The following is a 14747-nucleotide window of genomic DNA, read 5'->3' as shown; positions in this document are numbered from 1 at the left end:
GTCGGTTAGGGCATCTACTTTTTGCATGACACAAGTCATTTTTCCAACAATTGTTTACAGACAGATTATTTCACTTATAATTCACTGTATCACTTAAAGACCAAAAAGTACATTTTTGTTTTCATGAACTTCCACGATAATAGGCAATCTTTACTTTGTGGTTGTGGAATATAGTGGAAACCCTTTCCAAGCTCAGCGCAGTCAGTAATTGACCTAAAAACGAATGACTGGCTAGATCCCATCTGTGGCAAGGACAGAAACCTAGAGGTTAGAAGGAAGCCAAGGAGACTTATGCCATTTTAATTATAAATTATAAACAAGCAAATCAAAATCAACACATCAAAAGGACAACATGAATTCTCATTTATTAACAGATTTGATCACCTAATTATAGCACATAAACAGGTACCACCTGACTATATCAAATAATGTTTTGGCGGGGGTGTTATAGCCTGAGTACCAGTCTCTTTAACTAACATTCCACTCCTGCCATTTTCAAATATGAACATTCTATCATGAGCTGGAGGTTAACAGATGAGTGGATCCTGATTAGATAACCCTCACAGCTATCCTCCAATCACAAATATTATCTAAATATTGAAACTGTCGCTTTTTACCCCCACAGAACACGCTGGTATCCGGTTGCTAAGCAATCGTTCTTTGTTTGTCTAGAAGTAACCAGTCTGCTAAATTGTTAGCTCAAATCTAAACTCTCAAACTAAATACATACTGAAATTCCAGACACAAAGCCTATTACATAGCGAACAGCAACATTTTAGATTTTGACGTTATATTTCTATTTGAGGCTCCACATGTCGTGGGAAAACAACCAATGAGCAACTCCGCTGTAAATCCAGCTGCATATTGTTGAGATTGCAGAAAGGCCAATCTCCTGCCATTTTCAAATATGAAAATTCTACAATGATCTGGAGGTTAATAACAGAGGAGTTGATCCTGATTTGTTGAAACGTCAGAAAGGCCAGTCTCTTTGGCAATGACATGGAGTAGAAAGTTAGCTAAAAAAGACTGGTACACAGACTAGGCGTGTTATAAAAACGAGGGACATTATATTTGTTATGAATAGAATTTAGGCAAAACCAAATTCAGAGGGTGAATATAGGGTGTGTTCGTACGTAAATTCAAAGCATTGGCAAATTGTCCGTTCCTCAATTCTGCTCGCACACTGGGACACGTTGATCCGTGCGTCTGACTTCACAACGGCAGTCAAGCCGGCAGTCAAGCACCCATGCTAACTGGCTGAAGTTGGCTAGCTTGCTAGCTACTTCCAGAAACAAATAAGATAACACCTCACTCTGACAATTTTATTTGCAATAGCAGAGCTGATTAGGCTGTTTTCATGTAATCTGGAGCGTTGGTGACTGTAACTGTGCTGCTGGCAACAATTTAATGACGTTTTTTTTGCCAATGTTTACTGACACCAGTCATTAAATCGGAGTAGATAAGCCAGAGTGAGTTTACGTACGAACTGATAGTGTTACACTTCAATTAGAGCGTTATTTACTATGCCAACACACCAAACAAGTCTGTATCATGTGAGCGTACCCAGGACACTTCACATGATAACTGGAATATTTAAGCTAAAGAATAGGTCCCAGACATCCCCTATATAGCCTACATCTCAAGCTACACTGCTATGATTTCTCCCCATTGTGGACACTCCTATGTCTGATGAGGTTACTAAGGAAGGAAAAGCTCTTGTAACACAGCTTACACATGAAGGGCCTCTCCTTGGTGTGAACAGTCTGGTGCTGCTTCACATAGTTCACCTTAGCAAAACGCTTCCCACACGTGGGACAGGCATATGGCTTGTCAGCGTCTGTCCTAACACTCGGCCTACCACATTGTGACCCAATGACACCAGAGGAGGTAGAAACAGGAGCCACCACCCCCAGGTGGTTGGTCTTTGAGCTCCTACCTTGACCTCTAGCCATTGTTTGGGTGTTGTTGGGATTGTGTGCTGTGTTATAGGCTAGGTACCTCTTGTGATGAACACCCATTCTGACCCTGTCTGTATTGGTGGGGTAACCATGAGGTAACTGAGGAAGGCTAGACCCAGGTCCAGGCCTTCTATGAACAAAGTCACCAGGCATTAAACAAGACCCTGAAGGAGAAGACACACTTGCTGATAGACTACCACCAGGGGGGTCTCCCACCACTCTCTGTGAAGGCTGAAGCCCAGGGTGACCTGCTCTGTTCATCATGGATACTGTGGTGTTTGTATCATAGGAACAGGAGGGTCTATCTCTATCAGCCCCAGGCCCTGCTTCATCCCTGCACTGAGACTGTGAAGAGAAGGGTCTGGGCTGCAGACTGGATTCCTGACTGGAGCCTCCGTCTCTCTGATGACCACCAGGACTGAGGTTGTTCAGTCCACCTGTCCACTGGTTGTGTTCGGTGTGGTGGTGGTGGAGTCTCGGTCCTTCGTGGTTCGGTCCTGGTCCTGACTTGGGAAGGAAGAGCAACGGCTCCTGATCCAGGGTTCTGATCCGTGGCCAGGGTTTGTGACCAGGTGCTTCAGAGGTCCAGTCTCTCCCGTCAGCAACACCGGATATCAGCAGGTCTTCATGGACTGCAGACTGTAAACACAAATTGTACAGAAGAACATAAAGGTTTATGTAAGAAGCTCTTTGCTGTACACAGAAAAACATGACATGAAATGATTAAATGTTAAGCACAGTCTAGCCATCTAACACTGTGATTCAAGTACCTAACAATATGGAGCCATTGGAGTTTATTATAAATAAATAATGTGTGTTGATGGTAAGTTGGTGGTTGAAGATATCCCTCTAGTGGTGTGGGGGCTGTGCTTTGGCAAAGTGGGTGGGGTTATATCCTTCCTGTTTGGCCCTGTCCGGGGTGTCCTCGGATGGGGCCACAGTGTCTCCTGACCCCTCCTGTCTCAGCCTCCAGTATTTATGCTGCAGTAGTTTGTGTCGGGGGGCTAGGGTCAGTTTGTTATATCTGGAGTACTTCTCCTGTCCTATTCGGTGTCCTGTGTGAATTTAAGTGTGCTCTCTCTAATTCTCTCTTTCTTTCTCTCTCTCGGAGGACCTGAGCCCTAGGACCATGCCTCAGGACTACCTGACATGATGACTCCTTGCTGTCCCCAGTCCACCTGGCCGTGCTGCTGCTCCAGTTTCAACAGTTCTGCCTTATTATTATTGGACCATGCTGGTCATTTATGAACATTTGAACATCTTGGCCATGTTCTGTTATAATCTCCACCCGGCACAGCCAGAAGAGGACTGGCCACCCCACATAGCCTGGTTCCTCTCTAGGTTTCTTCCTAGGTTTTGGCCTTTCTAGGGAGTTTTTCCTAGCCACCGTGCTTCTACACCTGCATTGCTTGCTGTTTGGGGTTTTAGGCTGGGTTTCTGTACAGCACTTTGAGATATCAGCTGATGTACGAAGGGCTATATAAATCAATTTGATTTGTTGATTCAAGAATGAAGTATAATGTTTTGGTTCCACAGAACAAAAGGAGAAACTAAAGGCGTTCCCTTTCCTACTGTCATTTATCAATGGGCTTGTGAAGCCATTTAGTGTTGAGGCATTGTCTGAGGTCTGGTTTAACATTAGAGGAGTGTGAGGAGGACGAAGGCCAGGAAGTGTCTGTGTTGTCACAGGGTCCATGTTCCAGTTGATAGATCCTATAGAAGGCAGGCTGAAGGCAGCACCTGTTAGGTGGTTAACCTGAGGTGCCATCAGTGTCTCTGAATCACAACTATAGGAGCAGGACGGAGCATCGCTAGCCCAGTCTGTGTCTGTTCTCTCCCCCTGCATACAGACACACCTCAAATCGACACCTCACCCAGTCTGTTGTCAGTTTGGTTGTTGTTTTGTGTTCAACTGTCTGTTTCTGGTTAACAGTGTTGTTCCCCAGCCCAGAGTTGAGGACGCTGTCCCTTCCCACTGACCTCCACTATGTCGCCTCTGGTCCTGGCCTGCTCAGTGATGTCGTCCCCCTGGCCCTTGGCTGCACCAGTCTGGGTCTGGGAATCTAAGATGGTCACCCAGTCTCCTCTGTTAGCTTCCAGCCAACCACCTGCAGGAAGAGGTTGCAAAATAGACTTTACAAACATGTCAGAGAACTCTACATATGTTGTTTTTTTTGTCAATTACCTGGTCAAGTACACACATTATAATGTGTGTTTTTGTATGTAAACATAAGCTGTATTGATAAAAACATTTGAATGAAGAAAATTAAGAAAAAAAAACAATAGCCAGGTGCATCACTATTCCCATTGAATATCTATTACTGTATGTAAGCTACATGTATTTCTCCCTTACCTTGCTCCCCCATCTTTAGTTCACTCAGCAGGTCAATGCTCTCTGGTCCGTCTTCTATTGTCTCCTCTTTGACCAGCAGCAGATCAGGCTCCCCATCCTCCATGTCTACTGACTGTAAGAGATACAGAATGAGAGGATGTTGGATCAAGAAATCTGATAGGAGCATCCTGCTGTGGAGCATCTTCTGATTGGACAATGAAGGATTGCTATAAATACTATCCAAACATGTTAGTTGATTTGATTAGTTGACACTAATACTTGGATGATTCAAAGGCATGATATCACAGCTCTCCTCTGAGACACTTTGTGGATACAGGCCCTGACTTAATACCATTCAGACAGTAGTTCACAGTGGGATCACCTCAGTGAGACTGTGTGTGGTCCTGTACTGCTCAGCTGGCTCCTCTGTGGGTTCAGGAGGAGGTGTAGTCTGGTTGTCCTCCATGACCATGGTCCCCTCAGGGTTCCCCAGACTCTCCTCACACCCCTCCTCCTTCACCAGCAGCACCTCTGGACCCTCCTCCTCCTGGAAGAGACAGGTGATACAGATTACACAGACATACACTCCCTCAGGTACGTACACACAGATAATAAACACAGTCAACATGGAGTGTTTACCCATCCCCACTATGTTTGAGTCCTATACTGTAGTTACAGAATGACTTCATTGTTGTTAAACCCATCATGGTGGACATAAATATAATGCTGTGGGTTAAAATAAGTCAGCTATGTTAAGTCAAAAGACATCAGACAAACCTTACAAAACTATTTTTATGTGTACAGTAGGTGTTTGTTAGTGTGTGGGAATGTGTAGGTATATTTACTAAGTGTTTATTGGTTATAAAGTGCTGTTAGTGTATGCAGCATAGGTTGTGTTCAGTCATTTACTAAAGGGAGTTTCAATGAAAAGTCCCATTTTGTGTTTATTAACCCTTTTACACGGCCTACAGAGTCTCCAGAAAGTAGTCATTTTCCACAATTTGTTGTATTACAGCCAGAATGCAAAATGTATCAAATGTAGATTTTTTTTTGTCACTGGCCTACATACAAATACCCCATAATGTCAAAGTGGAATTATGTTTTTAGAAATTCTTACAAAATTAATAAAAAATTAAAAGCTGAAATGTCTTGAGTGAATAAGTATTTAACCACTTTGTTATGGCAAGCCTAAATAAGTTAATGAGTTCACATTTGCTTAATTAACAAGTCACATAAGTTGCATAGACTCTGTATGTAAACATGATTTTTGAACTCTCAGTACCCCACAGGTTTTCCAATGACTCGCAAAGAAGGGCACCTATTGGTAGATAGATAGGTTAAAAAAAAGAAGCAGACATTGAATATCCTTTTGAACATGGTGAATTTATTAAATTACACTTTGGATGGTGTATAAATACACCCAGTCACTCCAAAGATACAGGCGTCCGTCCTTCCTAACTCAGTTGCCGGGGAGGAAGGAATCCTCTCGGGATTTCACCATGAGGCCAATGGTGCCTTTAAAAACTATTTGGAGTTTAATGGCTGTGATAGGAGAAAACTGAGGATGGATGAACAACATTGTAGTTACTCCACAATACTAACCTAAATGACAGAGTGAAAAGAAGGAAGCCTGTACAGAATAAAAAATATTCCAAAACATGCATCCTGTTTGCAATAAGGCACTAAAGTAAAACTGAAAAAAATATGCCAAAGCAATTTGCTTTTTGTCCTGAATGCAAAGTGTTATGTTTGGAGCAAATCCAGTACAACACATTACCAAGTACCACTCTCTATATTTTCAAGCATAGTGGTGGCTGCATCATGTTTTGGGTATGCTTGCCATCACTAAGGACTGGGCAAGTGCCTAGTTTCCACCAGATACTGGGAGATTAATTCACCTTTCAACAGGACAACAACCTAAAGCATAATGCCAAATCTACACTGGAGTTCCTAACCAAAAAGACAGTGAATGTTCCCGAGTGCCTGAGTTACAGTTTTGTAAATCTACTTGAAAATCTGTCAAAACCTGAAAATGCATATCTAGCAAAGATCAGCAACCAATTTGACAGAGCTTCAAAAATAAAATGGGAAAATGTTGCACGATCCAGTTGTGGAAAGCTCTTAGAAAATGACCCAGAAAGACTCAAAGCTGCAATCACTTGCTTCCACAAATTATTGACTCAAGGGTGTGAATACATATGTAAATGGGTTATGTCTGTATTTCATTTTTAATACATTTGCTAACATTTTGGAAAACATGTTTTCACTTTGTCATTATGGGGTATTGTGTGTAGATGGGTGAGAAAAAAAATATATATTTTGAGTTCAAGCTGTAACAACAAAATGTGGAATAAGTCAAGGGGTATGAATACTTTCTGAAGGCACTGTATAATGATAGGGATCAATTGAAATGTTTCTTACAGAAGAAATATGAAATGCATAAGCATGGTAGCAATTGAAAGGGAACAGTTTTGAGATTATGGAAACTGTTGTGTCCAAATTAGAGGACACAACAGTTCACCTAACACAATACTGAATCGCAACATTCCTCTGTTGATTTGATGTGCATTTTACATTTACTGAACTTCTCACCGCATTTGTTGATAGCGAAATCATTAAATACTCTTGATTCATTCAGTAACAGGACAAGAATATGCCTGGAACATGTGGGGTAGGTGCAACGTAAGACAGAAAAATGACAAGGGTTTGAGTGAGAGAACTAACTGGTGTCTCCAAGTGGCAACACACCTCTCCAAAGTGTGCACAGTTCCTAAGTCATTTCAATGCATTTGTATGACTCAAAGAACAGTCTCCAACTACAAGGTGATTTTTTTGTTGCTCTCCTAGCTGTGCCGTTGAGGAACTGCAGCAAGCACACTTGTTGTCGCGATCCAAAACCGGACCATTTTAAAATGGCAATCTGGATGAGGTGGGCATCATTTGAAAGCTTGTTCTATTGCCAACATCATTCGCTAAATTATAAAATACGATATTACAGTGTTAGGCTTTCACAAGACAATTCAGTGAAACAGATGGTCATTTTGGTGAGCATAGAAAGGAGTCATGAGTGCATTCAGGCGCGTGTTCCGTGGCTAATAGACTCATTATGTTCAGAACAGGTTCTGACACCATGTCATCTTGTAACTGTACATCAAACGTAGGGATCATAAACATTGACACTGTAAACAGTGTACAAGACATTATTCCTACTGTTGAGTTGCAACCCCTTTTGCCCTCAGAACAGCCTCAATTCGTCTGTGCATGGACTCTGCAAGGTGTCAAGTGTTCCACAGGGATGCTGGCCCATGTTGACTCTAATGCTCCCCACAGTTGTGTCAAGTTGGTTGGATCTCCTTTGGGTGTTGGACCATTCTTGATACACAAGGGAAACTGTTGAGCGTGAAAAACCCAGCAGCGTTGCAGTTCTTGACACACTCAAACGGGTGCACCGGGCACCTACCATACACTGTGTATTTAAATATTTTGTCTTGCCTATTCACCTTCTGAATGACACACAAACATAATCCACATCTCAAGGCTTTTCAAATCCTTCTTTAACCTCCTTCATCTACACTGATTGAAGTCGATTTAACAATAAGGAATCAAAGCTTTCACCTGGTCGGTCTGTCATGGACAGTGTTCCTAATGTTTTCACTGTGTATATGACATGAGTTTTATCATATGGAAATGTGAAGTGCACATTTTGACTTAGTGTTTGGTTTGCTTGTATGAAGTCAAAGCTGTATTTATTATAATCCTTAACATCTCCTCTTTCAAAATACATAGAGTCCTCTTAATTTTCAGCATTTCCTTCATTCAGACAACAACAAAAAGTTGCACAATTAGTGGGAGGGATGGGTGCAACTTGTCACGTGTTGTGCTCAAGTTCAGAACAGCTGTCAGTCAAAACCCATACAGAGCCTGAGCACTGACGTCATTTATTGCATGTTACTGTACAGACACTGTCGTTACAATTTAGGTGCTTATCAGTGCCCAAATCTGCCACTTTCAACCCGTATGTATACAGGTACATAAACATATGAAAACCACACATACACATCTCAACAAAAAAATCAACATGAATTTTCTCTTTAAAAGTGTTGTGGGAAAAAATGGTAGTAGTTGAATGGAAGTAATGAAACATCATATATCCAACACAGTACAACCACTACATGTAACAGACTTTTACGGCTTATATATGCCTTAGAAATCACACAATGTTTTGGTTGTAATATTCTACTAAGGAATATTCAACAGTAAAATCTGTTAGTCTTGTTATTCCAAATGCATCTGTGGATATGTTCTGTTGACAACAATGACAATTCAGCTTTGTCTTTAATGCAGGTTTTTGATCTAAATGTCAGAAGCTAAAGTATCAAGTAGAAATGGTTACGGTCTTTGTCAGGGTTGATACAACTAGGCACCACACCTGATCAACTAAGCTAATTGATCAGTGATTGCCTAAATTCAACACACCTGGGCTTCCAGGTCAGTTAAATCAAAAAATGAAGTGCCTATAGCCCTCCAGGACCAGGGTTGCCTACCCCTGTTCTATGTTATAGAGTGGAATGTTTTTTTCTGCTGGTGTACCCTGAGGTAGCTACGCAAACAGCCGTTCTTCCATGTGGATCTTCAGGTGCATCTTCAGCTGGTCCTGGCGGGAGAACCTCTTCTCACACTGGGGGCACCTAAAGGGTTTCTCCCCTGTGTGGACCCTCTGGTGCCTCTTCAGGTCACCAGCCTGGGCGAAGCGCATGTGACACTGGGTACATTTGAAGGGTTTCTCCCCTGTGTGGACCCTCTGGTGCCTCTTCAGGGTGCCAGCTTGGGCAAAGCGCATGTGACACTGGGTACAGATGAAAGGTTTCTCACCTGTGTGGACCCTCTGATGTATCTCCGACTTCTGGGTGCAGCTGAAGCCTTTGTTACAGAACTTGTAGAGGAACCGTTTATCTTTAATATTGCCTGATGTTGCTCCCCCTCCCGGAGCCTGGGCTCTAGCCCTGTCGTTTGAGTTCAATATTTGATCGACACGGTTGTTTGAATCCGAAGGCCCCATCGATGTGGACACTGGGTCGTGACCCCTGAATGCGTGTAAAGGGGAGTGGGTCGCGACATTTGGATTTGTCTCTAAACTTTCCCTGTTTTCTAAGAAATCTCTGCCCTGTGAGTGTCTGTCTCCTATGTGACTATCTGCATTCCATGTGGGAGGAGCGTCGCCCTCCACTTTCACAGTCACTTTATCTACGACCAGACCCTTTACGCACCCTTCAGAGTATACACTACTAGTGTACTGGTTCCAGTCCTCTCTAGACAGATCAGTGTGTGTCTCTAAACCCAAGGGCATGTTGCCAGGGTCCATCCCTGTAGCGTAAGAACAAGATGGATCATTGCCAGTCTCTAACACGTCACCTAAGTGGTTACCGTAAAGTAAATACTCTGAGCCGGGAGCAGGACAGCCCAGTGGCCCCAGTCTCTCTGGGTCTGATCTGTGGTCAGATCCTGTGTGCAAAAGCCTTTGTGTTACAGTTAAAGTCTCTGTGTCGGTCTCTGACTTGAGGACGGCGTTCAGCGTTCCACTGACCTCCGTGATGCTGCGTCGCGTCCTGGGCTGCGCTGGGGCGGTGGTAGAGTCCTCCGTGGCTACAGGGGATGCTACTCCAGCCGCTGCTCCAGTCTGGATGTCTCTGCTGTGTTGTAGCTCCCTTCCTTCAGACCTCTCCTGCTTGACCCCAGGACCTACAGCCTCTGCATCTGCAGACTTGACACAAGAAGGCTGCGTTTAGACAGCAGCCCAATTCTGATCTGTTTTTCCCCTCTAATTGGTCTTTTGACCAATGAGATCAGCTAGGAAAAGGATCTGATGTGAAAAGATGTGAGGTGATTGGCCAAAAGACAAAAATGACAATGTCGTAGGGATGTCTCACAAGCTCCCTTATGGGTCGTTCCATTTGATTTAAATTACTTTTTGACCGCACTACCTTTTGATTTGAATGAAACTTTCCATGGTAGAAGTGGTCAGAAAGTGACTTTTTGGACCTGAGTGCCAAAACATTCAGGAGATAGAGTATCCCAAAGTTGACCCATTTTGCTTTCCCCACCCTACCATGAGACATCCATATCTTAATCACTGGAAAAGATAAACGGTTGAGTTTGATATCATTTAAAAGCTGTGCAAACAGGGTTGTCTATTTTTTTGCTATCTTGAAAAATGTAAATGTTTTCCTTTAACACCAAATATCTAAAAAAATGTCAACTTTTCTTGCATACGTTGTAGCTTAGACTATTTTACATCATCTAAGATGTTTGTGTTGTGTCTGTCATCAGTTAAGGCACAGCATGCTCTTGAAAACAGGGTGGTGGGTGTCATGTTCTGACTGATAAATGTACTAAAATGGAAATACAATTTCAACTTTCAATTGGTACCAAAAAGATGGTTGACGGTCCATAACAATTGGACCGTCAACCATAACAAGAGAATTTTGACTTGAATGGGAATATAAGATGTTTTATATTATACTGTGAATCATCCATAGGAAACCTATTGAAATCATAGAAATATAGATGACAGAATAGATATTCTTACTTAAGTTGACATTCAACTGTGAATTGACCGGCGGCTATCTTTGTGGTAGTAATTGGAGGTTTAAATGCCCACACCAGTAGAAAAACGTTTTAGAGCTGAAAGATGATGGCCACAGCTTACCCATGATTTTGCACAACGATTTAAGTCAATAAGTCATCGTTTTAGTCAAAATATGATATATTTGGGCTTGTAGTGACATCTGAGCTGCCCACTTTGTGAAAATCCGTGTGAATGCGTTGTGTTTTCTTATGATATGACATACAAATGCTTTTCAAACTACGCTTCATTTCAGGGCTGGTTTTATTTGAATGTTACCACCCACCAGCATGGCATTGTTCCTTAATCAGAAACAGCTGCAAGATTATTCAAATGAATTATTTGCCACTGAGATGAGACACACAGCCTTGTGTCTGTATTAAATATACATATATCTGAACATTTTATAAATGGTATAATTGCGCGATATGATAGCATTATGCCAACCCGTCGCCGCAAAATGAATGGTTTTGACCACTAAAATGCTAGGCCGAAAATGAACACCCGCGTAGGCGGGTGGTCAGGGCTCCACAGTGCGAGCATTTCACTTGCATTTGTGAATAAAAACAGTAAAGTACGATCACATTTATAGTCAAATAAATTCTGCAGTAGCTGTTTTCAAAGTACTTCCTCCGTTTTGTTTCATAGCTGGTACATTAAAGTCGCACAAAGTCAAAGAACTACAAATGCTATATAGCCTATTCCACCTCGTCCTTCCTGGCTGGAAGCTGTGCCCACGTTTAGAGCTGAGTGAAATGTACATTTTTTAGAAAAGCTGTAGACAAAAGTCGACTGAAGTGAGACTTTGTCCTTGTGTTTCTTGGCTATTTCAATTATTTTGTTCACAGGCTAGTTTTGTCAATGAACAAAGTCATTGTAGCCTATACTTTCCCTTCCAGTGAGAACCATGATCACGAGCTGACTTGGCTTTGCTATAGCAGCAGCCGAAACATACCAGCAGCCTACCTAGCTACCAAAGGTTGAAACGTGTCCATAACAATGTAGAAAAACGCATAACAGCTATCGTTCAATAGTTATTCATATTACCGGAGTTTCATCTTATTATTTCTAACTATTTCTATAGCGGATTTGCGGCCACAATTTATGGAAGATGACAAAGTCAAAGATAGGCCAGTGGTTTCCATCTGTGGCAATGTTTTCCCTAAATAAATGGTTATGACAAATTCAGCTCCAGAACCAGACACAGAGCCAGCTGGCTAATATTTTGAATATGGTGTAGTAAGAAAATAAAAAACAGCATCAACAAATAACATTAGCTAGCTAGATACGTTTAGCATGCTAGGTAGCTACACTGACAGTGCCCTATTTGTCAGTGCCCCAGCCTGTCATTTTAATGAAGTAGCCTTTGTAATTTTTCGGAGGTGGAACTTAAATGTGCATTTCCTCTTTAGGACAGGAAATTACGGCAAAATAGTGGTAGCAACTTCTAATTAAAATGTCAATGGTGTACCAGTTAAATTGCAGTGGTCTGAATGGATAGGTCAATTATATTTCTAGAATTCAAATGACACCCGCCATGTTTTCAAGAGTATGCTGTGTCTCAACTGATGGCGGGCACAACACAAACACAGCCAATTATGTAAATTAGGGTCTAAGTTGAATTACCACCCTGCATGTAAGCTTTAAAATGATATTATACTCAACTGTCATTTTTTCCCCAGCAGTAAAGACATGCATGTCCCATGGTATGGTGGGGTATGCAAAATGGGTCAACTTTGGGTCAACTATCTCCTGAATGTGTATGGAAAGTGCTGTTCAAATCAAAAAGGGGTGCAGTCAGAAAGTGATTGAAATCAAATGGAACGATGTAAGCAAGTGAATAGCTGAGGGGAGTGTTTCTGAAGAAGAACAAAAATCAGGACACATTTGATTTACAAAGTAACTCATTGTTAATGCAACACTATTCCACTAACCTCTATCACAATAATGTGCTCGGTTGAGGTTCCACTCCCCTCATCAACAGTGATTGGTTGGTCTTCTCTCCATGTATTGTGTCCCGCTGGCTTCACCAAGCCCCTGTGGCCTCCAGTGAGATGTCCTTCACCTGAGAGTGTGATTGAGGGAAAAGAGGTGGTTAGGTTAGCTACTGTCAATGCTATATTGTACACTGTGGACACGGTCTAGAATTGGCAAGGATGTAAGGTAACACTTCTCATAACTTCTTGACATACTATTTATAGGTCAATTGATTATGTTCAATGCATCAAATAGAAAATGCAGAAAATCTGGTTAGAATATTATATTGTGTCTTTGGTGTCTCAAGGCAATCAGACTGCTAAACAGCAATCACTAACTCAGAGAGGCTGCTGCCTACATTGAGACCCAATCACTGGCCACTTTAATAAATGGATCACTAGTCACTTTATACAATGCCACTCTAAATAATGCCACTTTAATAATGTTTACATATCTTACATTACTCATATCACATGTATATACTGTATTTTATACCATCTATTGCACCTTGCCTTTGCTGCTCATCCATATACTTACATGTACATATTCTCAGTTTAGCCCTTTAGATGTGTGTATTAGGTAGTTGTTGGAGAATTGTTAGATTACTTGTTAGATATTACTGCACTGTCGGAACTAGAAGCACAAGCATTTCGCTACACTCGCATTTACATCTGCTAACCATGTGTGTGACAAATAAAAATTGATTTGTGCAAAATATCTAAGTTGCATATTATCCAACAAATGACCAAGACCCAATTCTGGTTAACCATAATGTGGTTAATAAAACAGTTAACCATAATGTGGTTAATAAAACAGTTAACCATAATGTGGTTAACGCATCTAAAGTCACGCGCGCAGAGGAGAATGGGGACACCGTCCCGCAGCCTCAGCGTTCTGCTAAATGTACCTTTTGCCATTCCTCTGTATCGGTCGAGGATCTTGACACTACTGGGACGACTGGCGAGGACGCGCTCTGCGCGCTCCCGTGCCATCTTTAGTTCCAGTAGCTGTAGTTTCCTCCGCATTGCCCTGTTTTCTTTCTGGCTTTGAGACATTTCCAAACGAAACACTGCATAGTCGTCGTCTACGAGTTTACAGATCTCCGCCACGGCTGCATTCGCTAGCACCTCCATGATGGAGGCTATTTGAGTGTGATAAACCATACAGTTAGCCATTGTTAGCTCCTTGCTAGCGTTAACTAGATAACATATATTAAGTCCTGTCTCCAACGTGAATTAAACACCACCTGGGGGTAAGTATGTTATGCCGTGCAGTTAAATTAGTAATATTTTGAGTTACATTGTGTTGATGAACGTCTAAATAACCAAAATAAAAACGCTGAAGTGGAACTTGTACTCGGTCACTGTTCACTTCCGTTTACATTCAAGAGAAAGAATCTTATTGGCGTGGGTCATAGCTCAAAGGGTGTGGTTAAATGAAAAGGGTATGATGGCAGCGCGCTGTTCTTTGAAATGCGGTACTGTTTTATTAAGTTAGCTACACATTCAGGGCTTTATTTTCGGCTGGCGCAAACACAGCGTTTTGACCAAAACCGGCTCCAAAAGATTGGCTGCTTCGTGGGCAAAGGTGTGAACCTATCAAAGTAAGTAAATCTATTTTTACATACCGATAGTCAAATATCACATCACTAAGTGTAACCGATGTGAAATGGCTAGCTAGTTAGCGGTGATGCGCGCTAATAGCGTTTCAATCGGTGACGTCACTTGTTCTGAGACCTTAAAGTAGTTGTTCCCCTTGCTCTGCAAGGGACCCTGCTTTTGTGGAGCTATGGGTAACGATGCTTCGAGGGTGGCTGGTTCGAGCCCAGGTTATACTGTTACGTAAGGAAATAACATGG

At 42.0% G+C, this 14747-nt stretch overlaps 1 protein-coding gene across 1 annotated transcript; it reads right to left on the bottom strand.

Annotated features, from left to right (window-relative positions):
* Positions 1 to 270: 270 nt before the first annotated feature.
* Positions 271 to 14274, bottom strand: LOC139418897 (uncharacterized). Its single transcript, XM_071168679.1, has 7 exons — positions 13797 to 14274; positions 12847 to 12977; positions 9875 to 10051; positions 4673 to 4837; positions 4312 to 4423; positions 3939 to 4066; positions 271 to 2597 (listed from the first exon to the last, which is right to left on the bottom strand). The coding sequence occupies exons 1-7, from the start codon at positions 14062 to 14064 to the stop codon at positions 1653 to 1655; spliced, it is 1926 nt and encodes a 641-aa protein (XP_071024780.1). The 5' UTR covers positions 14065 to 14274; the 3' UTR covers positions 271 to 1652.
* Between the last annotated feature and the right edge of the window lie 473 nt (positions 14275 to 14747).

The sequence above is a fragment of the Oncorhynchus clarkii genome, chromosome 10, assembly GCF_045791955.1.
Source record: "Oncorhynchus clarkii lewisi isolate Uvic-CL-2024 chromosome 10, UVic_Ocla_1.0, whole genome shotgun sequence".
NCBI lineage: Eukaryota > Metazoa > Chordata > Actinopteri > Salmoniformes > Salmonidae > Oncorhynchus > Oncorhynchus clarkii.
This window is presented reverse-complemented; position numbering and strand designations above follow the sequence as displayed.